Source organism: Rhinolophus hipposideros, assembly GCF_964194185.1.
Source record: "Rhinolophus hipposideros genome assembly, chromosome: 5".
Taxonomy (NCBI): Eukaryota; Metazoa; Chordata; class Mammalia; order Chiroptera; family Rhinolophidae; genus Rhinolophus; species Rhinolophus hipposideros.
Window position 1 is genome coordinate 100576439 of NC_138051.1, and position 27911 is coordinate 100604349.

The 27911-nt window shown below is 49.8% G+C and overlaps 1 protein-coding gene across 2 annotated transcripts in view; it reads right to left on the minus strand.

The window, feature by feature from the left end:
* Window positions 1-27911, minus strand: part of CDC42BPB (CDC42 binding protein kinase beta) — a 100984-nt gene that overhangs the window by 24278 nt on the left and 48795 nt on the right. Inside the window, exons 5-18 of one of the 2 annotated variants that reach the window (XM_081047867.1) lie at window positions 24344-24492; window positions 16150-16243; window positions 14125-14325; window positions 12116-12364; window positions 10494-10573; window positions 8020-8186; window positions 7823-7942; window positions 6826-6959; window positions 5443-5685; window positions 3946-4056; window positions 2658-2902; window positions 2438-2543; window positions 1945-2069; window positions 1461-1566 (exon numbers count right to left, since the gene is read on the minus strand). In XM_081047867.1, the coding sequence (XP_080903993.1) occupies window positions 1461-1566; window positions 1945-2069; window positions 2438-2543; window positions 2658-2902; window positions 3946-4056; window positions 5443-5685; window positions 6826-6959; window positions 7823-7942; window positions 8020-8186; window positions 10494-10573; window positions 12116-12364; window positions 14125-14325; window positions 16150-16243; window positions 24344-24492 (2130 nt within the window). Of the gene's footprint in view, window positions 1-1460; window positions 1567-1944; window positions 2070-2437; window positions 2544-2657; window positions 2903-3945; window positions 4057-5433; window positions 5686-6825; window positions 6960-7822; window positions 7943-8019; window positions 8187-10493; window positions 10574-12115; window positions 12365-14124; window positions 14326-16149; window positions 16244-24343; window positions 24493-27911 lie in introns of both variants that reach the window. The other variant, XM_081047866.1, reaches the window with a different exon arrangement.

Sequence of the window (27911 nt, forward strand, 5' to 3'; positions counted from 1 at the left end):
TGTCATTACTCATCAATTATTCCTACCCTTGATAAAAGACTAAAATAAGAAAAAGAATGATAGATGTTCTAGAAGATGAAGAAACAGTGAACCAGTACAGCTTGATTACAGCATTCTTCCCTTTTCTTACTGAATGGCCAGCGTAGTTCAGACTTTCAAGAGGCATTAAAGACATCTGGAGATAACTATTTTTTTTAAAGTTTTCAATCACATAGTTGAGAGTTTTTCATTTTCCTTCCATAACAGCGAAGACAAGAAAACTGACTGAGGGAGACTTCACAATTATCAGAAGTGGGTGTGGAGGGACAGAGGTGTGTATCTAAGGATGATGGAAAATTGGTCGAATGAGAGAAATCTGAGCGAGTCTCCAGGTGACCACATCCTAGACAAATTCTTCCAGAATGAGTAAGTGAATACACTTCTAAGGACAAAAAGGACATATAATCTCATCCAATTAGTTCTTCAACAAGAAGAACTATTTACATAGTATCTTGCAACAAGAATCTCAAAAATCCCATTTTGCTAAAAAGACCTGTGACAGTATTCTTCCATCTTTTGAGGTTTGTGCACAAAATTTATTATTCAATGTAGTTCATAAGTGCCCGTGTGTCTGTGAACATGGTTGGAAGAAAAACTTTGAAATGAAAGAAATTTACTAATCATTCTAATTGGTGTTTATAAATCTAAAATCTGAAAATGTTTTCCAATTATGGAACAAGCATGGTTATATTCTTTTCTTTAATAATTATGAGCTGTCACTGTTTTCAGAAGTACTATGTTTTGGCAATGCAAGATCAGGAAGGAGAAGAGGGAACGATAAGCGAGAACCTAGGAGACATGCGCGTGAAGCTGGCCTCACTATTACAAGAGCTACGTGTTCTGGGTTCTCGTGTGAACGACATTCACAGGTGATTCCAGTTTGGGGTAAATATACCTACCTTCAAGCCAGGAAAACATGAGATAAAAACTTGTGTTTATGAAGTTCTAGCTAAAACTCTAATAAAATTCTTTCACTGTGCCTTTATTCTTACTTTTACACATTACTCACAAAATAACCAGCATACATATAAGAAAGTAGACTGGACCCGGAAAAATGGACAGCAGGAAGAAGAACACGTGTGGCTACCGTCCAGGAACGGGGCTGAGGTGACGCCCCAAGTACCCTCGAGCTCGCCTGCCTGGCTGGAGAGTCACATACTAAAACAAGGCCCTGAGGGCAGACCCCCGTCCTGCTAACCTAAGGTCTGCCCGAGCCTGGTACTCAGCAGCCATTCTCTAGTGAATGAGCGGTACCCAGAGTCTGACGTCCTAGTAACTGACCAGAGGCGGGTGCTCCTCCAACTGGGTTAGCTTTTTCCCTGGAGTCACATACGTGGAACTTAACGACCACATTCACATGAAAAATAAAGCCATTAATGACTCCCCAGCAATGAAAGCGTGGACTTTCGGACAGAACCCACCAGAGTTCTTGATCCCAGACTGGAGCTCCTCAAGGCCTCCAGCTCTTCAGTCATCTTAGAAGCAAGAGCTTGAAGATAGCCCCGGGCATCCTTCTCATCGCTGACCCTGCAGAGGGAACGTGGTCTGTGAGGGCCAGGAGCCACCTCCCTCAGGACACAGTGGCACCAGTCACCCATGACAAGAGGTCGGTCCCACCCGCTCTGATCTCCCCGTCCTGTGCTTTGTGGAAGCTGTGCCCCCGTGTCCCCGAGAGCGTGTGGGGTCGTGCACAGCCTGACCCACACTTTTGGTGGCGTGATGGTGCTGGTTTCCCACCTTTAGTCCCGTGATGACCAGTGGACAGTACTGCTGCCCCCAGACTTAGCGGTTCGGGGACACAGCAGTGAGACCTGTACTGAGACCTCAGAGAAACAGCGCGAGACATAAGACAGTCAGAGAGGCAGAGGTGGGAGCTGGGAGCCCCGGCCGGCCGCGCGCGCGCACCACTGAATGATCTCTGCGATCTGAGCCTCCCAGTGTGCAGTCGCCTCCTTCCGTGCCGCCAGTCCCTGCAGCTCGTCCTCCAGGTGTCTGTTCTGAGCTGTGAGTTTGTCCACGAAGGAGCAAAGCTGAAATTCACCAAGAGCGCCGCACACGTGTCATTTGGCATGCTTTCAACAGCACGTCGGCATTATTAAAACTACACGCTCTCCTGAAGATTTTGAGTTTTCTTTCATTGCTATGAGATTTCTCCAACTAAGTTTAGGACACGGCCTTTCTGACTGTATCCAATTCAAGTCACATTTCAATACAAATCAACATAAACATGAGAAGACTTAGTGATGTCAGGTAATTCACAGTGTTTAACCAAACGAAAATATCACATTTAGAAGATCAAACATACTACTCGATTTCAAAATGAAAACATTTAACATAGTAAACTTCCAACACTCCAGATTGGCTTCCCCAAAGTGATAGCTCAGATCTTTTAAATTACCTTCTCATTTTCAGCAGTTACTTTTTTGTTTTCCTCAAACAGCATTGCTCGTTCTCGATCATATTTATCTTTTATTGTACCGACTGCCTCCTCCATTTCATTATGCCTGAGAAGGGAAAGGACAGAAGTTCTAGAAATTTCTAAGTAGTCGATGAGCCTTCCTATCTACAGCCTGGGCACAGCATGCGCTGTCTGCACTGAGGAGCTCGTGGAAACTCACCGTTCTCGCTTTGACTTTTCTAATTTATCTTTTAACATTAAGATCTCTTTCTGCAGGGCCAGTTGGTGGCTTTCGGAGTCATGCACCTCCTTTTTCACGTTTTTCACTTCTAGGACATGGGAGGCCTCACGTCTGACCAATTCCTCTTCATAAAACAAGACTTTCTTCTCAAGTTCAGATTTTATTTTGGAAATCTCCTGCTGATGTTCTAGGGTGGCACCTGGTCCGCGGCCTCCTTGCTTTATCTGAAGATAAAGGTTAAACTAAATTACAAACCTCTGTGCCCTCCCTCGGGGGGTCACGTTACCCGTCATCCCTGCCACATGCAAGTGCTTGTAAACGCTGCTTCCTGTGCACTCCCAGTGACAAGTGACACAGCTGAGCTTGATTATGGGGTCCTCATAACACCTGAAAGGCAGACCTTAGGGAGGTGCCAGTATTTTCGCTGTAGAAGGGACATGCCTAGAGCTGCCTCAGACCCTAAAGGCTCTGTCTCCCTCTGACAAGAAGGGTCGTCAAGGTCTCCCCACTCTCTCCATTCAGTCGTGCAACAATATTCTCCCGAGAGCTGACTACGTGTCAGGCACCATTCTGGTAACAGGGTTACAGTGAGATCTCTGCTCTTGTGGGGCAGGGGGGGGAAAGACTGGCAACAAACCAGCAAATGAGCAACAATAACACAGACCACGTGATCAAGCATTGGGGCGGGGGTGGGGACACAATAGGCTGGAACTGGTGGCAGCAAAGATGATGGAGAGAAACAGACACCTTGAGGATATGTGCTGGGGGGAAAGAAGAGCCATCATGTCCATTTCACAGACGAGGAGCCCGCGGCTCAGAAGCTGGAGCACCTGAGGTGGCACCAGGCCATCAAGGAGCCCTACCACCCCGTCACCCGCGCTCTCCTCACCACAGCCCTCACCCCTTGCCGCCCCCTGGCCTCGCTCTACCCGTCTGTCTCTTCCACATCAGCAGCGGGACACTGGCTTTAAGGGATTTCCCACAAGGGGGCGCCACTGAATTAAGAAACCCAGGTGTATAGAGGCATTAGCTGTTAGTTTACTAGGGCTTACTATAAAGCGATGGAAACGTGCACATAAAATGAAGGGACTTGGTTTTTAAAAGTAAAACTCTCGTAAAGGCAGGTTCCCGTCCCACCACCTGTCCCTCCCGACGTGTCTGGAGCTGCCTGGTGACGACCGCCAGACCAGCACACGCCTCAGGACAACTTGACCACACATGCAGTGAGCACAACCGCCGCGTGGCAGGCTGAGGACACAGGCGGTACCTTGAGGGCCTGCAGCTCGCTCTCCACCTGCTTGGAGAAGCTCTCACTGTGCTCGCGAAGCGCGCGCTCCTTGGAGGCCTCGGCCACGGCGTCCTCGAGCTGAGCTTCCAGCTGCAAAAGGAGACCACGCACAGCCAGTCGGTGAGGCCTGCCCATGGCCGCTCAGCCAACGCACTCCCGCAGGAGCTGAACTCTTCACGCTTTCAGCATTACGCAAGGTAAGGGCGAAGAAGCACATTCAGGGCTTGACTGGAATGGCTGCTTAGTAAGAAAACCAGTTGGTCCTCATTTAAATCAATAATTTGACGTTAAATTTCAAGAAAAGGTACTGATTTGTGAAAACAAGTGCTTTAGTATCTGTGGGACACAGATCCATTTTTTCAATGGGAAATTTCAAACATTCGCAGGAGCAGAGGGAGCAGCGACCACAGAGGGAGACTCTGGCCAGCCTGCATCTCTATACAGCCTCCAGAACTATCCAGAGCAGACCCCAGAAAGCGCCGCACTCATCCAGAACTGGAACAGCCACGCTCACCCAGGAGTCTCGCTCACTGAGTTACAGCTGCCAACGCGTCCGGGCTGCAGAGCAAGCTGTCTAAGAAAGCACACAGGCTTTCCGAGGACAAATGACAAAGAGCCCTGAGTGTGAAAGGAAGAAGGGCATGGACCCATCTTCTGACCCACAGGGCTTACCAATCAGTTTTAACCCAATTTTACGCTAAGGGTTGCTTAGAATAGGTCACCATTCACAGAACAGCAGAACTGTGTAGGGCAGTGGTTCTCAAAGTGGGTCCTGGGACCCTCTCTGGGGTCCACAAGGCTCTTCCTTTTCTAATTAGCCACCTGAAGGGACTGGGTTTTCTTTACGTATGTTACCCCAAACAGTCAGTTATTTTTAAAAGCTACAAAAATGCCACTCTTCTCACTACATTTTTTTTGGAAAATAGTTACTTTTCATAAAAAATGCTATTTATGTTAACATGCAATGGGTTTATTGAACATGTAATGGGTTTATTGAACAGTTTTCATTTCTAACAGGACAAATATTAAGAGCCATAACTACACAAACAAAAGCTCTTTGGGGCCTCAGTAATTTTTAAGGGTCTCGATCACTGGTCCAAGAGTTGACGCAAGCTGTGTCAGGCTAGGCCTGCTCTCCGGCTCCTGTCCATCCACGCGGACGCAGGCACTCGTGCTCACGTGCTGTCACATCAGGCATGGCACATTTATACTACATTTGTTGGGCATGCACACCCTCTATTTGCTTTAAGAGGAAATTTTTAAAAATCAGTTTTACCAGAATCACTTTCAGTAATTTCACAGATGGATGTCGAGGGCTGAGAACCACAAAATGAGTGTCTGGCAGACCGACTGACTTGGTTTCACGTAAAATTTAAGCTCCATTTTAAAGGAGCTGCTGTCATGCAGCTAAGTGTTCAGAGACGTATGCTCAGGTCACACAGTCCACCCAGCACAGCAGAGACGTACGAGAGCTACCTCTTTCCTGAGCTTCTCAGACCTGCGGACCTCCTGCCGCATCGTGTCCGCCTTCTGCAGCGCGGCCTCCAGTTCCTCCTCCTTGTCCCGGAGCTGGCGTGCCACCTTCTGCTTCTGGGAACGCAGTTCCGCCATGCGCTCATTGAGCTCCGAGAACTCCTGCAGGGCCAGCTTCCGCTGCTGGTGGGCATCTCTGAGTTCCCTGGCCTGGGACTTGAGGCGCTCTGAAGCTTCAGCCAGTTGCTGAACAAAAGGAAGCAGACGTTTTACGTGTGCTTAACAAAGAGGTAGAAGGCGGGAAGCCCAGTCTCACTGGGAGCTAAAGTGACCATGGCCACAGATCCAGGGGTCACTCTAGGGAATGTGCACAGCCTGGCAGGCCACCTGAGCTCAGGTGCTGAGCGCTGGCTCCCTTGCACAGAAGACCCTCCCCAGGCGTGTACGGCCACCTCAGCCCATTGCCCACCGCAGCCAGTCTGGCTTCTCCCTCTCCCGGTGACCTCCACACAGTCATAAAAGTACACAAAGCAGGAAATTCGTGAGGTTCTTTTGGTCACTCATCCAGTTCCTTAAGCACAGAAGCAGGAAAGAACATATTATGTGTTCATAAATGCTTAAGATTGCAATCACAGAAAAGAACTGTATGACAACAACTGCCGGGGAGCTAGTCCTTCAGGAGAGTTGGAACTACAGAAGCCGGTTGCCCTTTGGCTGCACTGACCAGCTCACCTCCTTGTAACTGGTCCTTCAACAGCTGGGCTGCTCAGTCACTGTGGTACCTGCTGGCTGAGGTGGAATGAGCGGCCTGGCACCTGCGGCCCACACCGACTCCCACACAAAGCACTACAGCTGTATGATACCAGGGGAACTGAACAGTCCACCTGGTTTGAAATCCTGCCCATTTTACAGACCAGATCACCAACCACAGCATCAAGGACTTAAGTATATACATGAATGTATTTTAGAAAACACGATCCTAACTGAATATGAATAACCTGGAGACTGACCACACAGTCTGACGTATCCGACTGAAAATCCGGTTTATAAAGGAACGGTCTCTTCTGCACTGCCCTGTTGTAACTAAGAGGTCGGGAAGGATGCTGCGGGGTGGCCTGGACAAGTGGGAAGGGCGTAAAGCCAGCGGAGTCAGTTGCTATGGACCCTGACACGTAGAGAAACCCCCACGTCCTCTGAGTCACAAGTCCCTACTTTCACCTAGGGGGACACCCCTTACTCAGCAGGGTGGCAGTGGAGAAAAAAGGTGACTGTGAAGTGGGCGCTGGTCGCAGCCCAGGGCCTGGAGGGCTGTGAACCTCTGCTCGACTCCACCTTACACAGCTCGGCCCAGCACTGAGCCCCCTGCAGCCCCGGGCCCACGCCTACCTTGTGCAGATCCTCCTTCTCCTGGCGCAGCACACGGTGCTGCTTCTCTAGGCCCTTCAGCCGGTAAACAGGGTCCTCCTGCTCTGAACGCAGCGTCACTGTGTCCTCAAGCTGCCGCTCGAGCCTGTTTGAATCTGAGCAAGAGAGAAAATAGATCGCGTTCCCTTCGGTGCCAAAGTCCGTTCTGACTTACCAACAGTGAGTTACTAGTAATTCCTAACAGTCTTCTTCACTTAGAGCCTTTGTGACTTTCTCACACACACAGTGTCATGTACCCAGCCACCTGTGCAATAAAAACCCTCACAGCCTCTACTCCAGCCCTCTCTGGAGCAGCTCTCTCCCAGGCCGTGAGCCCGAAGGCGGTGCCCACCTGTCTGCGTCATCCTTGCTAACCTGTGTGAGCTAGCACAGTGTGACCGAGGGTGCGACGGGCTCTAGTGAGAAATGCACTCAACGGAAGCCTTTTTCTGGAAGAGGATTGTGGGGTTCCAGAAAGGACCTGGAGGAAGGGGACTGACTCAGGTTTGACCTGGAGATGAGAGGCGACTGCAGCACCGACCTGTGTAAGGCTATGGGTTAAGATTTCAAAGGGGTATGAGATTTTAGGAAACTCTGATGACCTAGGAACCAGAGACAGACAGTGACAAGAGATCTAGCACGTAGAACACTGGAAAGTGGGCACAGGCACTGATGAAAGCTGCAGAAGAAGCAAGCTATGGCAGTCCTGTGCCAGAGCTACAGAGGGGAGAGTTAAGACAGAAATGCAAAATATTCTGGGAGTTTATGGATAAATGTTAGGACTTGGTTCTACCTCTAACTATAAAATTATATTACAGCTAAGCAACTTAGAGAATGAATTTTAAATAAACTAAACGGGTTTGCTAAAGCTTAAGCTTTTTTCCTGCTTTTGCACTTTATGAAAAGGACTGAAAATTTTCTTTGCGGAGATTAGCGCCCTCTGAGAATAGAGACTAAGCAGCTAGACTTTAAAACGTACCTGCTATTTTATTCTTCAAGCGTTCGATCTCTTCATTTAGCTTTTTGATTTCTTTATCTCGGGCTGAGGTGCCCAGGGCCCGAGCTGACCCGTGGAGGGACTGTATGGTCTGGGTGGATTCTAGGGAGAGAGACACGCATGAGTGCAGCCTGGCGACGTGAGCAGGCCGAGGCTGAGGGCGGCAGCTCAGCACCCACCTTGCAGCTTCCTGCTCAGCTCCAGCTTCTCCTGTTCCAGCCTCCGTATCCTCCTCTCATATGCTTCCACCTGCAAGCTGTTCTCCAAGTCGCGCTGCACGCCCTCATCTTTGGGTAACGTGCAGGACTGCATTATGCTCTTCAGAGAGCCTCGATCAGAAAAACAGCTGCAAGCAGAGCGACAGGCTTTCAGATTTACTGAGCATTTCCACGGATTTCATTAGCATTTAAAAACTTCCTGGGGTAAAAGATAAGTCTCTTTAGACTGGCAAACAAAAATACCTGTGAAAAGGCTTTATTGTTTATGGAGCCAAAATTAGACAAGAGCCTTCCTGACTGCAGTGAGTGCTGACAATGGGCAATGGAGAAGGACCCGCCTTCAGAGCTAATAAAGAAGCCACCTCTGCAGTGAAGGGGAAATGAATTTCTAAATCCTCACTTTCACTTAACTACAGGTGCGAAAAGAGAGGCTTTCTGAGAGGAGCTGGGCTGCCGGGTCTCGCTGGACTGCACACAGAGGCTTCCCCAGACGGCAATGGAGGACAGCGGCATGGTCAGAGCAGCAGGACCCATCAAGGACTCCTGGGTTCTGCCACTAACTAGGGACAGTTCCCTCGACCCCTTGGGCTCACCCCCTGCCGACTAAGCCACCAGGAGGTTCCTTCCATTGCAGCCCTTACCAGCATAGCTAAGACACTCAGCACCACGCAGCCAGCCCAACAACGTGCCTGTGTTTGACAGACCCCACTGCACAGATGGAAGCCAAAGATGGCGCTCTCGTCCCGAGATTCATGGTTGGGCTGTTACACACGGGTGTGGTTCCTCCTACTTTTCATGGGACAGTGCTGTTGGGGAAACGTTTCTGGATCCCACACCAAGTGCAGTAGGGCACCAGCACGTGTACGTGTTTACAGAAGAGCCTTCCAGGGTTTCTCAAGGTGGCAGTGCTGTCTCATTGCTGTGACAGCCAGCTCTGCGGAGGTCTGTTCCAGAGATCCTTGGGCCCAGCCTGGTGAGCCAGAGCCTCCGAGCCATGGACCGGCAGGTCTGACAAGCAGGTCAACAGTCTCCACACAGTGGATAATAAATCAATATTCCCTCGCTTCCTGGATCGCTTTCCTGGGCTAGGAGGCATTGGCCATCATTTGGCTCAGTGTGGTTTCACCCTACAGCTCATACCAGAAATTTCCATAAGCTCGAAAGCAGAAGTAACCCTTTCCTGGAGGAATTTACATCAGTTCCAGTATCAGCTGTTAGAAGATGCTGTGAATCTATTTCTGTGACCTTCCCTCAGACACCATGGCAGTTTCACTTGTTTTATCCTCCTTCCCCTCTTTCTTCCTCACCTCTCACCTCTTGCCCCAGTTTCCCCTCAAAAGTGAGAAAGACCAGCTCAGACGTGTCACGTCTCTGCAAGAGGCCCATTCAGTCAGAGGCGGGCAGATACAGACACTCGGGAGGCACTCCCACATGGGGGTGGAGTCACCCTCAGCTTTGCAGAGTTTCCCCATGTCAGGGATTGTGTTCCCGCCCTAATGGCAGCTAAAGCTTCGGCTGAAATCCCTAAAAGCCACATCATGTCCTAATGAAAGACGGCTCTCAGCTGAGCATGCTGGCCGCAGCCACTGGGCCACTGACTACTGTCTGTCAGAGGTGACGACCTCCAGGTCACGCGGCAAACAACGTCCTGGGGCCACACAGCCCCTGCCTCCACCCCTTTGGTACCTCCCATGAGCTAAGAATGGTTTTTACATTTTTTAATGGCTGTTAGAAAAGACCAAGAAGAAGAATATAGCAGAGGCCACAAAGCATAAATTGTTCCCATCAGGCCCTCTGTGGAGGTCTGCCGGCCCTGCTACGTCATCACGTGCGGTGACTGGGTGTGCATTTTTCCCCCTTTCTTCCGCCTTCCCTCCACCCCCCACTCCAGTTTAAGCCGTTGTTTCTCAGTCTAGTTGTGTAGGGCTGTAGGGCACAGCTCCCTGGCCCATGCTGGTGTTATGAGCCTTGCACTACTCCCGGCTGAGGCAGTCGGTCACCGGTCCTCGGTCGGCCGCTCACAGCAGCACAGCAGCTCACGGCAGCACTCGCTGGCTACCAGCCACTCACACTGGCCACCGGCCACTCCTGGCAGCACACAGTAGCCCATAGCAGCACAGCAGCTCATGGCAGCTCACACTGACCTCGGGCTGCTCACAGCAGCCCAGCTCCAGGGAGAGCCGTTGTTCACAATCTTAGCTGTAAAGGGCACAGCTTACTGGCCCATGTGGGAACCAGCAACCCTAGTGGTAGGAGCATGGCGCTCCAACAGCCTGAGCCACCGGGCCGGCCCCCTAGTGCATTTTTAAAGGACGAACCCAGCCACGCCTCCCTGAGCACGGCCCTCCCAGCATGGACGCATGCACTGCACAGAAGCACACCTGACTGTCCCTCCACCCGGGAGGTCCACCTGGGGATGACAAATCTAGACATACCTTTCTGTTGTGAACGTAAAACCAATGAACGGCAAATGAAGCCCGGAGAAGCCTGTGTGGGAGCCAGGAGGTAGCATTTCCTGCACAAGAACACACACAGCATAAGTGAGATCTTCGTTCTAACAAACAAGACAAAGGGAGGAAAGATCATCCCGGAGCGGTGAGACCAGAGTCCACAGGAGGCCGCAGGGCCCTCTGGAATGTTGATTCCAGGGTGTCGCCGGCACAGGAGCTGGGTCTTGGCAGGCTCCTTCTCGTTCCTGGCTCTGTCCGCTGCACAATGCAGCTAGGAGGGTAAATACACTGCTCCTGATGACGTATTGGCATGGGCCAAACTTGGATCAGCCTAGCGCCTTTCCAACTCCCTTAAGCCGCAACAGCCATACTCAATAAACTCCTGAGCAGAGACGAGTAGTGGGGGTACAGGTGCCACTCCGTGGGGACATGGGGCAGGGGGGCTCTCAGGTTCTTGGCCCAAAACGGAGGCCAGAGGCAGAGAGGAAGCTGGAACCCGAAAGCAGTTGACTTTAGATAAGTTTTAATTACAATCCTATTTCTCAGCTTGAGGATCCTTTTTTATTAAAAATAAAACCAAAGTTATAATTTACCTGGGAAATTTCAGTGTGGAAATACTTTCTTCGGAGCCTAGGAAAATTCTTTCAACAATGACCATACTTTTCTCGCTTTTCTCCATGTGGTCTACAGTTCAGCTCTTATTTTAGTAAGAGAAAGTCTCTACGATAAGCAATAATCAAGATTTTTCTCTTACTTGCTTAACGCTCATGTACTCTATCCTCAAACCAAGATACATGTGTGGACTAGAACGGCTGGGTTTGATGAGACCAAAATAACTACAATGAATAAGCAGAACTCAGAGGCCTGTCAGACCAGGCCAGACATCTGCTGGGTCCCTGGAAAACCCACTATCTTAAACGTCAGAGAAAGACTCAAACTCTGCTCATCATCACTGTCGCTCCTGAGCTCCTACTGTATGAAGACATACACATCGACGCTGAGAACACACGATGGTAGGAAGATTAGACATGCTGTCATGTGTAAGGACACAGTGAGAGAGACCGGAAACCAGGGGCCTACACACTGCCACCTGTGGGGCTGCAGGCCAGGCTCCTTGCTGGGTCTTTAAATCTAGAAGTGGTGACAGGCCTGTGGCGAAGCTCTAATATGACAACGGGGTGACACTGCTTTGAAAAGGTACAGAGTGCAGTGAAAATCAAAGCACAAGTATTTCTGATTAATTACAAGACATAACAGCTATTTACCTCACTTTTACTCAAACTGAGTTAATTCATGTTCAAAAAGGGACATAAAGGACCAAGCTGAAGGCTGGAATAAAAGAGACATTTTCTTGAGACAACAGCCTAAGTTTTGAAAAATCAGTACACTTCTAAGATTTACTGTCTTGATAAGCAACCCCCTCAAAACAAAACTGAAAAGCACACCCACGGTGACACAGCGCTGAGGACAGGTGGCTGTCACACGCCCACGGAGACAGCGCTGAGGACAGGTGGCCATCACACGCCCATGGTGACAGTGCTGAGGACAGGTGGTTGTCACACGCCCACGGTGACACATCCCAGAGGACAGGTGGCCATCACACTTACGATGTTCCGCAGCACATCATCGTCCACATCAAAGTTCGACGTGTCCGAGGGGCTGCTCACGTCGGGGATGTAGGGCGCCTCCAGGTTCCGGATGTTCTCCCAGTCCAGGCCTTGGAAGAAGGCGTGCTTCTTGAAGTCCTCGATCCCGTTCTGCCCGAGTCGGCGCTCGCGGCTGCAGATCAGTCTCTGAATGAGGTCTTTTGCTTCTTCAGATACGTCAGTGACATGGGACGGGAACTGGAATCGCTCCTGGGAGGCAGGGGAGAGCAATCAGTGCACACGCGATGAAAACTTCCTCAGAAAATTCTAGGATGTACAGACATTACAGAAAACAAAGCAGAAACAAAGCTCCAAAGCAGCGGTCACTTTTCATTTCGTGGTAACTAAATGCAAACCTATGCTAATGAAACTGAATTCCAGAAAGTCAACAGGAAAATCATGGAGTTCGGCTGGTTTTATTCATGGAGACTTGTCACCACATTGCCTGTAAATTCAACAGTGGTCACTGTTCACCTGTAAAGGGGCAGAGTGCTGACCACACCCTGTGGCGGGACAGACCCCGGCCTGCCCTTACAATGTGCTTTGCCCGGGTCTACAGCAACTCCCGCTTTTAAAAATCTACTCTAGAAAACAGGCACAGAGGACACAGCGTGTTCCCAACAGCATTGTATCTAAGCAAGAGAACCGTAAATGACCTCAATGCCCATCCAAAGGGATGTGGTAAAAAAAAGCTCAGATACACAGAGCGAAAGGTCTATTTCTGGGTGATGACTAGAACGACAAGAATATACTGACAAAAAGTCCTAGTTACAGTGACGTGAAGATTTACTTAAATTCACATCCCTCCCCACCCGCCCCCCGCTTAAGTCCCCAAGGCCACAGCCACACAACACACGGCAGCTTAGACCTAAGTGTCGAGTCACCACTTGTGACCTATAAAAGGGACAACAGCACCACTTCCCGGGCTGCTGTGGAGATTACACAAAGGCACAAGCAGCAAGGGACCATGGCCCCAGGTGGCAGCACTCAGAATAACCAGTCCTAACGGTCACCTTAGCTGCGCTTACCACTGAGAAGGGTGACTTTCACCACCTACTGTAGGCACTTGGCATGGTCTGAAGTGTATGTAGTAAGTACTAGTTCATAAATGAAAACATTTCGTTCTACTTCGTGAAAAGTGTGTAATATACTCTGAATTGCAGTAAGTGGGAGACCATTTACATTAGTGTTGTCGGCTCCGTATATGAGCAGGACTGGAGCACAGACCAGCAGCGACACAGACCATTTCTGAGAGACTGTGTGTGTGACAGAGGTGGGGGTGGAAGCACACTGGCAGACAAGGTGAAACTGGCATTAGGAAGAAATATTAGAGGAGTATAAAGAAAAAAACATGACAAGAATGTCAGACAGAAGAGGAAATAGTAAAAAGCAAAAAACTAAAAGAAAAGACAGAGGGAAGGCAAGGTTGACGTGAAGAATGAACAGCGGGAAAGGGAGGAGGAAAAATAAGAGGAAGAGAAACAGGATCGAGAAGGATTAGGATGTGACTATGCTGAGAGGTGTAATCCGTTTACGACACCTGTTTCTGGGAAAACAGACTGAGAACCAGAGCTGGCATCTGATGAATCCGGACCCACAGGTCAAAGTGTCCAGCTGGCACTCCCCACCGGCCATCCCCAGGCAACACACCCCCGACACAGCCAGCATGGACGTCCGCATCTTTCTGCTGAAGCCCGAGTCTCCTGAAGGGCTCTGACCCAATGAACACATCACCCTCCACCACAAAGTGGGCCCGTCCTTCCAGCGCCAGGGCACGAGCACCGTGTCCGCTTCCTACCTCCTAGGCCTCACCAGCTCACGGTCACCGTCCGGCGGCCACCAGCCTGCTCCAGCCCCCTCACCTCCTCCTTCTGCCACGACTAACTACAGCTCCCCAACTGAGCCCCTTCTGCCCGGCCGCCTGTGCCTGGAAATGGAACCAAACGGGACGTGGCAGCACGGCAGCTTACTTCATGGTTCATGATCTTCCCGTAGGTCTCCACGAGTGATTCCGCATAAAACGGGGTTTCTCCATACAGCATTTCGTACATGCAGACGCCCAGAGACCACCAGTCACACTCGGGGCCGTACTTGCCCATGCCATCCTCCATCGCTTGCAGAATCTCCGGCGAGATGTAGTCCGGTGTGCCCACGGCTACAGAGGACTGCACCTGAGGGGAGAGGCCGTGCTGAAGGCAACCCTAGGACACCGCCCGTGGCAAATCTCTCACCACTTTCTCTAAAATACGGACGACAGATAATGAAATTGTCGCGAATAAAACTGGCACATGATCATGCCTGAGAAACCTCGTAATTCAAAATTCAATGCAAATAAACGTTCTCTTGCCGCACTAAACATTGGGTGGATTCCAGGATGCGTGAGACTCTTGCACGCTGGTCTCTCAGTGCCCAAGTGCCCACCACAGCCCCCAACGGCTCGCAGTCCCTCCGGGGGTGCCATTTCCCACATGCTCCACACCACTCAGTTGGCCGGGGACCGGCTGTGTCCCGGCCAGCCCTCCTCAGGCTGTCATGTGCACAGAGACCCCTAGGCTGTTGCAAAGTAGAGATTCTAAGCTGCTCCTGGGGGGACGCTAAGGCTGCCCAGCCACAACCTATCCTTAGGTCTCCCAGTGGGAGTGGCTGGCAGGTCCAGCACCAGCACCAGGAGGCTAAGGGGCCTGCACGGGGAAGAAGCGCTCCTCAGCTCCCACGGGCCGGGACACGGTCCCGCCTGTGCCGGCAGCTGCGCTCAGCGAGGGCAATCTGCCCGGGGCCGAGCACGGGCAGAGCAGGGCTCGGCAGGTGGGCAGGCAGGCAGGAGGTGGGGACAACAGTCGCACAAGGCCTGTTGGGGAAGGTTCTCCCCCAGGTCACGCCTGAGAAGAGCACCAGGGGGACAAAGCAGCACCCTGGAGTCAGGGGGTGAGTCAGGGAGCTCTGCCTGCGTCATGGTCCCTGCTTGGGGCCACTTCTCTGCACCTGTCGGCCCAGCTGCAAGAGCTCTACAGGGGACAGCGGGGACACTGGGCTGTTCGGTGGTGACTCAGGTGAGTGTCCACATGGGACGGGAGTGCCACGCAGGTAAGGAAGGTAACCAACGCTCTCGGTGTCATTAGAAGACTGGAGATAAGAACAGCGCCAATCTAGCAATGCATCAGTATGTGGACAAGATGCTCGGAAATGAGGGGGCCGGCTTTGTGGAGGGCACGCAACCCAACCGCCCGCTCCTTTAGAACACGTCTGCTGACGGCAGTTCGAGGGGCTCTCTTACTGTTGCCTGAGAACGCGCAGCAGGAAAGGCAGGCACTGCTGCCTCTGAAGAAGCAGGTTACTCAGCCTTCACAGCTGCTAAGTGCAGGCTTTAAAGAAGAAATGTCTCCCAACATCCAAGACCAAAACCCGTGACAGTGGCCGCAGGAGAATGCAGGCAGTACCCTAGGCACGGAAAGTAATTCGCAGGAAGGAGCTGAGGGATGGGACTGCGAGCCAGTGGCCCCACTGAGGCCACTCAGCCCAATGCTGGTGACCGAGGCCCAAGCCCAGGTCTCCCAGCGATGGCTGCTCAGGGCGTCTCTTGCTCTGCCATGGGTGTCAGCTGGCATCAAGGACCCCGTTTTTAGGTCTACAGCTGACAGACAGGAAGTTCTCCATCCACAGAGGGGAGGGTGTCCTGCTACGGCCACTGTCTGTCCACCTGACCAGTGTGTACAGGGCGTTTTCAGAAAGGGTCCAGCGCTGCCTCAGTGTAGTCTGGCATGGGGAGTGGAGCAAACTCAACAACCCCCCCTTTTTAGAAGGCACAGGTGTTACTTCTGTAAACTTAAAAAGCAATAGAGATGTTTTAAAGGTAAAAACGTCTCCTAAATGGATTTGTCTTAATTCATATTAACAAACTTGGTTTCTCAATTGTACCTCAAACTGAAATTGTAAGTCCCTTCTAACTGCAAGGAAAACCCAAAACCATATGGAAAATCTCTATTAAAAATACCTACAGTTCCATCGTCATTCATCTTCAAACATGATCCAAAGTCGGCCAGGCGAATGTGACCGTTCACATCCAAAAGGACATTGTCAGGTTTAATGTCTCTGTTAGTAAAATAAATACAGAAATTAGCCATTGCCATGCAACACGCTAGTGGGTCAAAGCCCTTCACTAGTAGAGGATCCACGGTAACCATCTAGAAGATTCTCCTGGCCCTGATTTAGCAGCAAGTCACCACCACCTCTCGTTCCCAGGCATCAGCCCGCCGCCAGCTAACCTGATGAGTCACCATTACTGTTCCCACCCACCCATCCACCCTCCACCACTGACATGTTTCCTGGCATCTCCTTTGTGCCAGGCGCTGCTCTCAACCCCAGGCCCACAATAGATGCCCCCCCCCCAAAGCTTCATACTAGCTGAGGTATCAGAAAGCGAACATGCAAATGCACAAATATGCATGTGGTCTCAGTACCACAGAGCACAACCCATGTGGTAAGTGCTACGATGAAATAGGAAGAAACAGAAAACAAAGTCAAGGGATAGAGTGGGATGCGTGGAGGGAGTCAGGTCGCCCTTCCCACTGAGGAGGAGACACCTGAGCAGAGACTTGAGGAATAAGCGAGTCGGGTGAAGATGTGGGCCGAGACCGCTGCAGGCTAGCAAACCACCATGCATCCTCAAGTTGTACTTTACAGTCACAGACACGGAGGCCTATGAATTGAGTAACATGCCCAGTGATGGAGCAGCAAGTGTGGGCAGGAAGTCATCTCGGGTCTGTCTCACCTGCTGCTCTGTACCTGTAAACACTGGGTAGAGTGTGGGTGGTGGGGTGGACTTAGAAGCACTAGCCCTCCTTCCTGGCTCAACCGCTTATATGATTGGACAGCACGAAAGGGAACACACTTAAAAGGATGTTCACCAAGGAGAGTACAAGTATGTTCCCAGACGCACAGCTCGTAGGAGCCAAAAGGTAGAATTCATGTACTGTCCATAGAGGAGAATGGACGACAAGTGGGGCTGGCCTCATGTGACGGAACATGACACCTCAATGGAAACAAATGACCTACTACTCCCAGCAACGGGAGGAGCCTCACAAACAAATGTGAATAAAAGATGAGAATTCTACCCAAAAAAGACCCACAAAGCAAAAGAGAACTCTAGTACAGCACTCTAAACCAAAATATCCTTAAACAAACAGTCAGGAATATAATAAACAAAACAGAACAATCCATCAATGAATCAGAAAAACAAAAACTAAGAACAGAACTAGACAAAATGAGGAAGAAATGAAGAGTTGATTTAATTCAGGGAAGTACAGAAGAAATAAAGACTAAGTTACAAGTTGCCCAAAGAAGAATAAATTCAAATAAAAATCTAATGAAAGTCATTGAAGGAAAAGATCTAGAAGGACAAAAATGAGACAAAGCAAGAAATAAAAAGGGTCAAAGAGAAAGTAATTGGAGACTGAAATGGAAGACAGGCAAAGCAGGCCTAACATACACATAATTGGAGTCTTTGAAGAAGTCAAAATAAACATAAGTAACATCTAAAATTATAATCGGAGGGACCTTTCCAGAACAACAACAAAAAGACCTGAATCTACAGGCTGGGGGGAGTCGGGCATCAAATTTAAAAAAAAAGAAAAAAGAATTCAATGTCCTGTTTTTTGGAGCCAGATAAATTGATACCGAAATTTATATGGAACAATTAACGTGAGAATAGCTAGAAAACACTGAAGAGAAAGAGGTGTGATGGGGGGACTAGCCCCACTTGACTTTAAGCCTCCATAATTAAAGCAGGTGGTCCTAGTGCCTGGAGAGACAGAAAGACAACGGAATAGAACTGAATGGCCAGAAAGAGCCCAACTACATAAAGAAATTGAGTATATGATAAAGATGTTATCTCAAATCGATGGGGTGAAGACACAAATCAGTTGGTGTTGGAACAATTGGAGAGCCTTTTAACTAAAGACAAAATTAGATTCATTGCTTGTACTTTAAATAAGAATAAACTCCAAATGGATCAGAGATCCATATGTAAAAAATGAAACTGTATGAATGAAAAAAATGAAACTATTATAAGAAAACGTGGGTTTTCTTTTTCTCTGGGGATTAAAAAAAAAGGGTTTCTAACTATGATGAAAAATCCAGATGTAATAAAAAGACCAATAAATTCAATACACAAGCTTTTAAAAAATCTGCATAGTCAAAACACCATAAGCAAAGTCAAAAAATAAATGGCAACACTGGGAAAAAATATTTACAACATACATTACAGATTAAAAAAACAAGTATTTCTTTAACAGTTGAAGGAAAAAACCCCAAAGATCCTATAAAGAAATGGGCAAATGACATGAAATAAACAACTCATATAGGCACACTTACAAAGACATAAACATGACGTTCAACTTCACATGACATCAAAAAAGAAAATTAAAACTGTATATCATCTCTCACACATCAGATGGAAAAAGTTCGCAAGTTTACAAATAAAAACACACTATGTTGGCAAGGATGCAAGGAAACAGGCACTGCTTTTATACACTGCTGTAGGGAATACAAAAAGGTATACTCTCTATGAAGGGAAATTAGTACCATCTAATAAAGCCAATATTTTTTTAATAATATGCTAATATGTATCTAATATATATTTTCTTTCTCTGTTGGTCCAGCTTCTAGGAATTTACCCTAAAGACTAACAATACAAAAACATATATGTACAAGGTTAGAAAACAGTAAAATACTGGAAACTACCTAAATAAATGTCCACCCACACGAGACTGATTGAGTCAACTGTGGTACCTGAATATATGGAGTACTAGGCAAGTGTGAAAAAGAATGAAGCTCCAAGAACTGACAGGGAATGATTTCTAGGATATATTGTCAAGGAAAACAAAACAAAACACAAAAGTGCTTACTTAGCATGCTACCTTTTGTTTTAACGCAAGAAGAAGTAAGGAAACACATTTGCTTATCTTTGCTTATCTGTGTGCACCAGTGTGCACACGCGTGACATGCAGAAGACAAGAAAGTAAGGGAACGAGGTGGGTGGGATGAAGAAACAAGTGACATTTCTCTGAGTATAACTGTACAGTTTTCGTTCTGCTGAAACATGTTAATGTTGTACATACTCAAAAAATGAAAATAAATCAACAAAGATGGGAAGGGGAGCCTAAAATGGAAGCCGGACTGAACCCAATGAGCCCAACTGCACTTCCAATGCGTAACAGAGAGGGAAACAGAGTTGGAAAAAAGCTAACTCAAAGTAACTCAGGACACAGAACTGACGTGTGCAGGTGGGATGGAAGGCGGGGAGGGGGGGGACTGCAAACAAATCCTGAAACCTTTTAAGTAGCGTGTGGGCAGAGCAAGTCTGAAGCTATTTCAGACATACGACAGGAATTGGCAAATGAGTCTGTGCTGGTGTCCCCGAGAGCCAGCAGTGTCACTGTAGGAGAGAGACAAAAATGTGCAATGGGAGCCAGGCAGAGGTGAACTCATGATTCCCAGGTGAGGTATAGGTACGCGTGGATACGTGTGCGTGTGGACCTAAGATATCCTACCAGCCCCGCCCACTGAAGGGGTCTAGAAAACCCTGTAGTAATGGGTACACCCAGCACCCAGATCTTGGTCTTTAAAACCATTCCCCACCAGTTCCTCTGAGAAATGAGTGAGTGGGGCAGAGAAAGTACGAGATGAGCCAGAAACTAAGGCAATTCAAACCTGAGGACATGTCACAAACAGGAAGTTAGGCAGAAGGGGCTTCCACCGGCCAAATGGGATAACATGAGCACAAAAAGGAATGAAGAGAGTGACAAATTAGAAAAAAGGATGCATGTACCCTAATGATAATAAGCAGACAGACAGGAGTGAAGGAAGGTGCTTCCATGTGGAGGGCCTGAAGTTTGGCAATCTCTCTGCAACCATAATGGTAAAGCTTGTCCCGGGCAAAAATCACCAATGCATACTAAATCTAGGGGGAAATTCTGAAAAGGAGAGGATATCTGCATGATCTTAAAGTGTCTTGTCTCTCCCGATTGCTGCTGGTGCAGGAGGAAGCACCCACTGGCCCTGCAGGACAAACCCATTGTCCTCTTCTCACGACCTGACTCTGAGAAGCTCGCAGGGAGGCTGCCCAAGCAAGGCTGCCCTCCTCCTTTTTTGTATCTTCCAGGGCAGTTCAGTTGCAAACATCTGCTTGCAGTACTTTGGTTTTTTGAATGGCATTGGGGTTATCTGGGCAGTGTGATTCTATATTTAAAATACAATACCACCAATACATATTTTTTCCTGCGAATTGGCTATTTGTATGCAGGGACGTTACAAAGAAAGGCCTCTGGGCAGAGCACCACTGAAGCCCAGTGCAGGACTGACCCAGAGCTCTGACCAGCAGCACTTCTTAGCTGGGCAGGTGGTCCCCATACCAAGACAGCACCCAATCCAAGAGCTGATGGTCTCGGTGGGTCACCACCAGGCTTGGGACCAACTCGCTCATTCTCCCTCCAAAACCCAGTGGAGGCAGCATTTTCAGAGTCGGCACATGGCTAAGCAGCAGCTCCAGTCACCCACAACGGCCTTTTTCTCTCACATCTGCTGTGACTCTGGTCCCAAACAGCGGTACGCAGGCAGTTCACGGCCATGGATGGAATGCAGCCTGATTTTCCTTTCCCTGTCTTTCCAACACACTGAAAAGGGAGCCTATTCCGTCCGTCGCTGTACCGTCTCCGAGTGATCAGTCAGCATCAACTTCCAACCTCACCCCTGCAGAACTTCTGCTGCAAACCCAGCAAACAGGTTCGGTGGTGGGTCAGGCGTGGTGCCCAGTGCCGCACAGACGGGCAGAGCCACGCTGAGCAGCTGCCCTCTCCCCAGTTCTCCATCTTCGTTGGAGTTCCTCTTTTTTACCTTCCACCTCTTCTACTCAGCTTTCTATTTTGTCCAAGGCCTTCTTTGTTCTCTGAATATTGCTCCTCTTAAAATTGTACCTGTTCTTATTTCCTTGCGCAGATGCACTCTCTACTCTCTTGGGGAGGTGACATTCTCCGTCTGCAATCCTACGTATCTTTCTAAGCCTTTGCTGGTGTGCCTAACTGACCCCTTAGCAAGGGGCTGTGCCCCCGTGTGGTCCGAGCGCCCCACTGCTTCCCGCATGCACCCTACTTCTCAGTTCGCAGCTGTCTGCCTGTTGACGCCCCAGGACTGCCGTCAGTCGCCAGGGCCCACATCCAATCCCAGGAAAGGGGCCCAAAGTTCTAGTCAGAACCATGCTTGTTAAATCCATCAGTGGTAGCACTCTCGTGCTGACAAAACTCACTTCCATCCCCACCAAATGTACAGTTTCAACTTACAAGGTATCTGCCTGAGACTGGGGTAGGACTGACTTCCTATAAAATCTCACTTTATGAACTTTCTAGCAAAAATGCAATCTTTCTGTTTTTAGACTGGGTCATTCAAGCACCTAAGCTGAACACTGAGTTAATTTTTAAGGAAAAAAGTTTTTGAAGTATATATTTTAATGTCTCCTGCTATGCCTGGAGGTGAAATGACAGAGAAAAGCTTCTACACAGCCAATTAAGAAAATGAGGAGAAAGCTTTCTAATTAGGGGGAAATAGGAAAAGATTAAACTATTACAAAGGTGTTCAAATTAATTTCCCTGGAGATGTGTGACAAAAACAAAGACACTGGTCACTCTGATGTGAAGTAGGCACAGCTCTGTCAAGAAGACAGAGTGTGACACTTAACATTAAAAACTACTGGGGCAGGGGCGGCCGGATGGCTCAGTTGGTTAGAGCATGAGCTCTGAACAACAGGGTTGCCAGTTCCATTCCCACAGGGGCCAGTGAGCTGCATACTCCAGATTGAAGACGAGCTGCCACTGAGCTGCTGCTGAGCTTCCGGAGGGGCGGCCGGATGGCTCAGCTGATTAGAGAGCGAATTCTCAGCAACAAGGTTGCTGGTTCAGTTCCCGCATGGGATGGTGGGCTGCGCCCCCTACAACTAAAGACTGAAAACGGCCACTGGACTTAGAGCTGAGTTGCACCCTCCACAACTAGACTGAAGGACAACGACTTGGAGCTGATGTACCTTGAAGAAACACACTATTCACCAATATTCCCCAATTTTAAAAAAATACTATTGGGGTAGCCGATTAACTCGGTTAGAGCGTGGTGTGGATAACACTAAGGTTGCCTGTTCGATCCCTGCATGGGCGACTGGGACTTGTACCCTCCAGAAAGAAAGAACGAATGAAAGAACGGAAGAACGAATGAAAGAATAAAAGAACAAAAGAATGAAAGAAAAGAAAGAACGAACGAACGAAAGAATGAAAACTATCACAACCACCGTTATAAAAGCAGACATAACTACATTAAGAATACGTGAAGAAGAGAAAACCACTGTCCCAAACCTCATCGCCAAGAAGTGACTGTTGTTTAGGGGCAGTTCCCTTGACTCATTCTGTGACATGGGACCCAGGGCACGGTGACCTAGACAGGAGCACATGACCCAAGGCAGGTTGTTCCATCTCGCTGGGCCTCAGTTTCCTCCCTGTGTAGCTGTTACTGTAACACTGGGCCAGCGGGAGGCCGGACGTCATCCCTACCGTCAGGGCAGGAAGTGCCTCTGCCCAGAAGATCTCCTGACAGGCTGCAGAGGCAGGGCCAGAGGGGCCACTAGGGCTGAGTGGGGTCAGCGACCGACCACAGTGCACGCCCAGGGAATCCCAATGGCCACAAAGCTCTCAATGGCCACATGAAGGGGGAAGGCACAGGAGCAGACACTTCCGCAGTGCTAGGAGGACGGTGACTTCCAATCGAAAATGGCCACCTGGATAACCTATCAGTCAGGTAGTGGGTGGGATTAAGTCACGGATCTCAAAACAAGGGTCTCACACACCTCTTCTCCCAGAAATACTGGGGGATAAGTGCTACCAAATCAAAAGAATAAACCAAGACGCCACGTGACTCAGGGAGGTAGGACGGAGAAGAGAGGTCAGGATGAGAACAGTCCAGAAGGGCAGGGAGACGAGGGGGACTGAGGCTACCTGAGACACGTCTGAACGTACACAGATTTATCGTCTGCTCCTATCAGGGGGTAATTAGTGGCAGCTACACAAAAAAAGCAGGCCAATGAAAAAACGGGGCAATTATGAACCCCAGAGGAAATGAAAATTTATATAAAGAAGTGTTAACTATTTATACTACAAGGCTCGTCTGTGACAGTTCCGCAGTTGTATCATAAACAAACACCGAACATTGATTTAACCGAAAGGTATTATTTCGCTAATTGGGACAACATGGGAGAAGGAGGATGGAGAGTACCTGTTGGGGAGAGGGGTGAGAGAGAGGTACTTATGTCAAAGGTAAAATCTCCATTTTAATGGATGTGATCTAAACCTCCCTACCCCACAAAAAAGAAACTAGCAACCGAAGCCTGGCGTTTAGAAATATGAAGGTAAACAGCAGAAGAAACAGCTTAAAATGTTGACAACAGTTACCTGTGGCAAGTGGAACCACGGCGGGGAGGGCTAGAGACCCATGTTTTCTGATAAGCCCTGCAGAACTATTTGACTGTTTAAAACTACTGACGTGAAATTACTTTAAATTAAAAAACAAAACAAAACAACCCACACAGGTCTGAACAGTTGTTTTACACAAACAGCAGGAGGAGTGGATGCAAAGGTCCAGGCAGGCTGCGGCTAAGGCCACTGTCCTCCCAGCAAGAGGGCGGGCACAGCAGAGGGGACAGGGCAAGCAGGAGGGGGACCCACACAACACTCCTCAAGGGGCGTCACACTTACTCAAGTTGCTGTGGCATGAGCCCCTCTGCTCGACCCCATCTTCCTTTGCTGAGTGTTTTGTGGGGTGATCGAGCCATGGGCCCTTGGGTTGGTGTGAAACAGGGAAGTGGAGACACAGTGGGATGGGGACCCGCACGAGCTCTGGGGGCAAGCAGGGGAGGTAGTGAGCTCATGTCCGGTAGATACCATGGGACAAGGCTTCAGCTGGCAACAAGTAGATATGACAACCGTCACCGGCGCGGGGGCTTGAAGGCGGTGACCTGGGGAAGCTGCTCTGCAGGGCAGCAGCTCCAAATGAGGTCTCGCTAAGTGTGTGACTATTCTGGAAGCCTATGCCTCAGATTCTGAAAGGACCACTTTAACACATGAAATGTGGTTTCCACAAAGTATGTAAGAAGGCGATTACCTGTGTACGTAATGAAGCTGGTGGATAGAATCAATGGCCAGCACCATCTCTCCAATGTAGAATCTTGCCATGTCTTCTGGAAGCTTGTCTTCAAACTTACTGAGAAGAGTCAGTAAGTCACCACCCACATAGTAATCCATGACCAAGTACTGCAAGTCGGGGAGAGAAGGAGAGAGAATACAACATTTAGTCCCCACTAACCCTGACAGTCAGAGGCCCAACTGCCAGCGCAGACATCCTCTGACCTCAGGTCTGCTCAGGTGGCGTCCTAGTGGCTCCTATCACTCAGGACGTCCCCTCTTAGAACATGCACCTTGGTCTATTAGAACACGGTTATAGTTCTACACCATGCATGTGGCAGAGAACAAACTTCAACAAAATAATGGAGTTAATCAATGGCAATGACTGAAGGGGCCAATGTTGGAGGAGGCATTCCAAAAGCTAGTGGCCCAAAGTGACGCACAGTGCAAAGTCCATCAACTTCTATGGGGTTTAAAAATAATTCCCTAGGCCCTCGTGTCACAGGAAGAAGACACCAGGCCAGAAAAGGGAGGTGAATTATCTAAAGTCATCCCAAACTTGCAGCTCTTACAAGATGGCATCATGAACGAGCTGAGAAGTGTCGGAAAATCTATGGCTTAAGCAAAAATTAAAGGCATGAGAGGGAAATGCCCAAGGTGCTGGGAGTGCTCTGCCAGAAGATTGAGGCAGTACCGTCACTCAGAGCCCACCTGCCCCTGCACTCTGAAGGCGGTGATAAAGGGAGCCCGGGGGCTGCAGACACCCCGAGCCGGGCATCTCCCTGGTCAGAAGGGTCTGGGGGCTGCAGACACCCCAAGCCGGGCATCTCCCTGGTCAGAGGGGCCTGAGGGCTGCGGACACCCCGAGCCGGGCATCTCCCTAGTCAGAAGGGCCTGGGGGCTGTGGACACCCCGAGCCGGGCATCTCCCTGGTCAGAAGGGTCTGGGGGCTGCAGACACCCCAAGCCGGGCATCTCCCTGGTCAGAGGGGCCTGAGGGCTGCGGACACCCCGAGCCGGGCGTCTCCCTAGTCAGAAGGGCCTGGGGGCTGCGGACACCCCAAGCCGGGCATCTCCCTGGTCAGAGGGGCCTGGACGGGTGAGACTGTCACAGCTCTTAGGAACCACCTGCCTTGATACCAGTTTCTTTCAGAGATGCATGTTCTGGCCTGAGCAGTTTACTTGTTAACTTTTAACTAATCAACACAGGAAATACCACTGCCCGAGAAACGATCATTCGCTGTTTACTGAGTCCCTGATGATCACCGCCCCACTCAGCCAGCAGCCATCATGCTCCGTGACCCCATTGTCTGCTAATCCTCAGATCGCCCTCCTCACAGGTACTAGCACATCCCACTTTACAAGTGACGGGAGCAGGCTTGATGACATGACCAAAGTCACCCAGCTAGCAAGCGACAGAGCTAGGCTTTGAACCCACGCCGTCGGCTCCAGGCCCATCTTAAACATGATGCTGTAGTGTCTCCTAAGAAAGGAAACTAAACGCCATCCAGTCGGGTTTGTCTGAGGAAGGAAGGGAAGCCTTCACATCAGGTCCCTGTTCTCATACACAATGTCTTACCAACAAACCCTCTCATCCTGCCTCAGAACTCAGCTCGCAAGACTCATCACACCAACCCCTCGTCTGAGAAGTCTTCCTGGATCTCCGTGCCCCCCGCCCCAAGGCCAGCCTCAGCCAGGCCGCCGCCCGGCCTCACAGCACTGTGGCCTGTCCCTTCCGGGAACAGTGAGCTTTAAGAGCAGGAGTCCCAGATTCATCGTTGTGTCTCCCCCACACCGTTACACAGAAGGCTCTCAAAGGGTGTTCACTGGCTCATTCTCTCAGTAATGAGCTTGCTAGCACCCCTTTAGGCGACAGGTACGTCCTCTAAGGAGCTGACATGGAGGAGGGAGAGACACCATAGGAAGCAGGGAGATGAACACAGTAACCTCTGAGACACAGGTGCCGGGAAAAACACCGAACTACATGGCAGGCACAGCACCACCTGGCAGATGGGACCCTGACTGACAGGCAGAAGGTGGCCGGGGCACGGGCCAGGGGTCACGCTCCAGACAAAGGGACAGGTGCAAAGAGGCTGAGAGGAGGATGAATGTGACCACTGGAAGAAGAGAAAAGAGTGACACGGCTGGAGCATGACGGGTGAGCGGGGGACGAGGCGAGGCCAGACCCCACAGGCCACCGTGTGGAGGTGGAGAGCTGCGATCTGATTTACGTTTTACGGCTTCCTCTGACCGCCCTGTGAAGAATGGACTGGAGGAGAAGGGACAAGAGCAGGACTGGACAGCGGGCAGGAGGCAGGTAGAGACACCTGGAGAAGAGAACACACGTGGGTGAGGGGCGGTCAGGAGAATGAACAGCCACTGTCTCTGGCCCTAAAGAGAGCAGGAAGGAGTCAGCACCGTACCGAGCCAAGCCTCAACAGTTTCCATGTCCACCTAGAAGTCTCCAACGAAAACCAAAACCCATACTGTCACAGTGCTCAACGTAATGGACGGGCTCCTGGAAAACAAGCTTATAAGAACAAGAACTGTAAAGGCTCATAGGCAGACAAGCAGAAACTTTATCTTTTCACTTGTAAGAACTGCACTGATTACTTCCTGTCACGTAATGCAGGATTCTGAGCTAAGTCAGTAAGGCAACACCCTTTTAGTTACTGGTAAAACAGGTTTCATTTTTGTGAAATGCCGAGTTTGGCCACCTCCACTGGAAGCTCTAACATGAACGAGCTCCGCAGGGTGGACTCGTGCCCGCACAGCGCTCAGGCCGCTCAGGCCTTCTTCCTCACGGTCACCTCGCAAGGCTACCGCCTAAATACACCACTGTGGGTGGCAGGAGGAGTGCCACGCCTGGGCCCCCACTCCCCTGGTAACCCGTCACGGGCCCGTGTCCACATACTAGACAGCGCCAGAGCCCTGGCCTTCCTCTCTCCTTAATTTTCACTGTTACTTCTAATTGGGCAACTCCAAAAACTCAAGAAGGCTGGAATTCCTCACTGACTGTCCCAAGTTAGAATAAGCTGGTAATGCTTCATGTTTCAGACAGCAACATGCTATGCTGACCTCAGGAAAAGTCTGAGAGACAAAAATGTTGTTTTCCTTCTGGACAGACCCGTGTTGCCTAGCACTCCTTAGAAACCTCATGCACTTCTTATCAAAACAGGAAATGAACTGGAGACAGTCCACTCGGAGCAGCACCACCAGTCAGGGAAGCAAGGGGTTTACGTGGAGATGCCCCAGCGCACGAGGTCCCTGTCGACTGCCGAGGGACACTGGGCACCGCCTCCTGCCGCACAGGCCGGGCCAGGTCCTGACACCGTCCTGCGTCTGCGATGCCGTGGGCAGCTGACTTCCTCTCCTTGCCCCAGACACCCCTTCATAACATGATGAAACTCGTGAAAGCCTATCTCACTGGGTCACTGGGAAGACTGGGAAAACCCATGCGCCAATGCTCAATAAACACCAGCTGCCCCCTCATATTTGTTGAAATATGGGTATTTTCAATTCTAAACAGTAAAATAAACTGTTTTACCT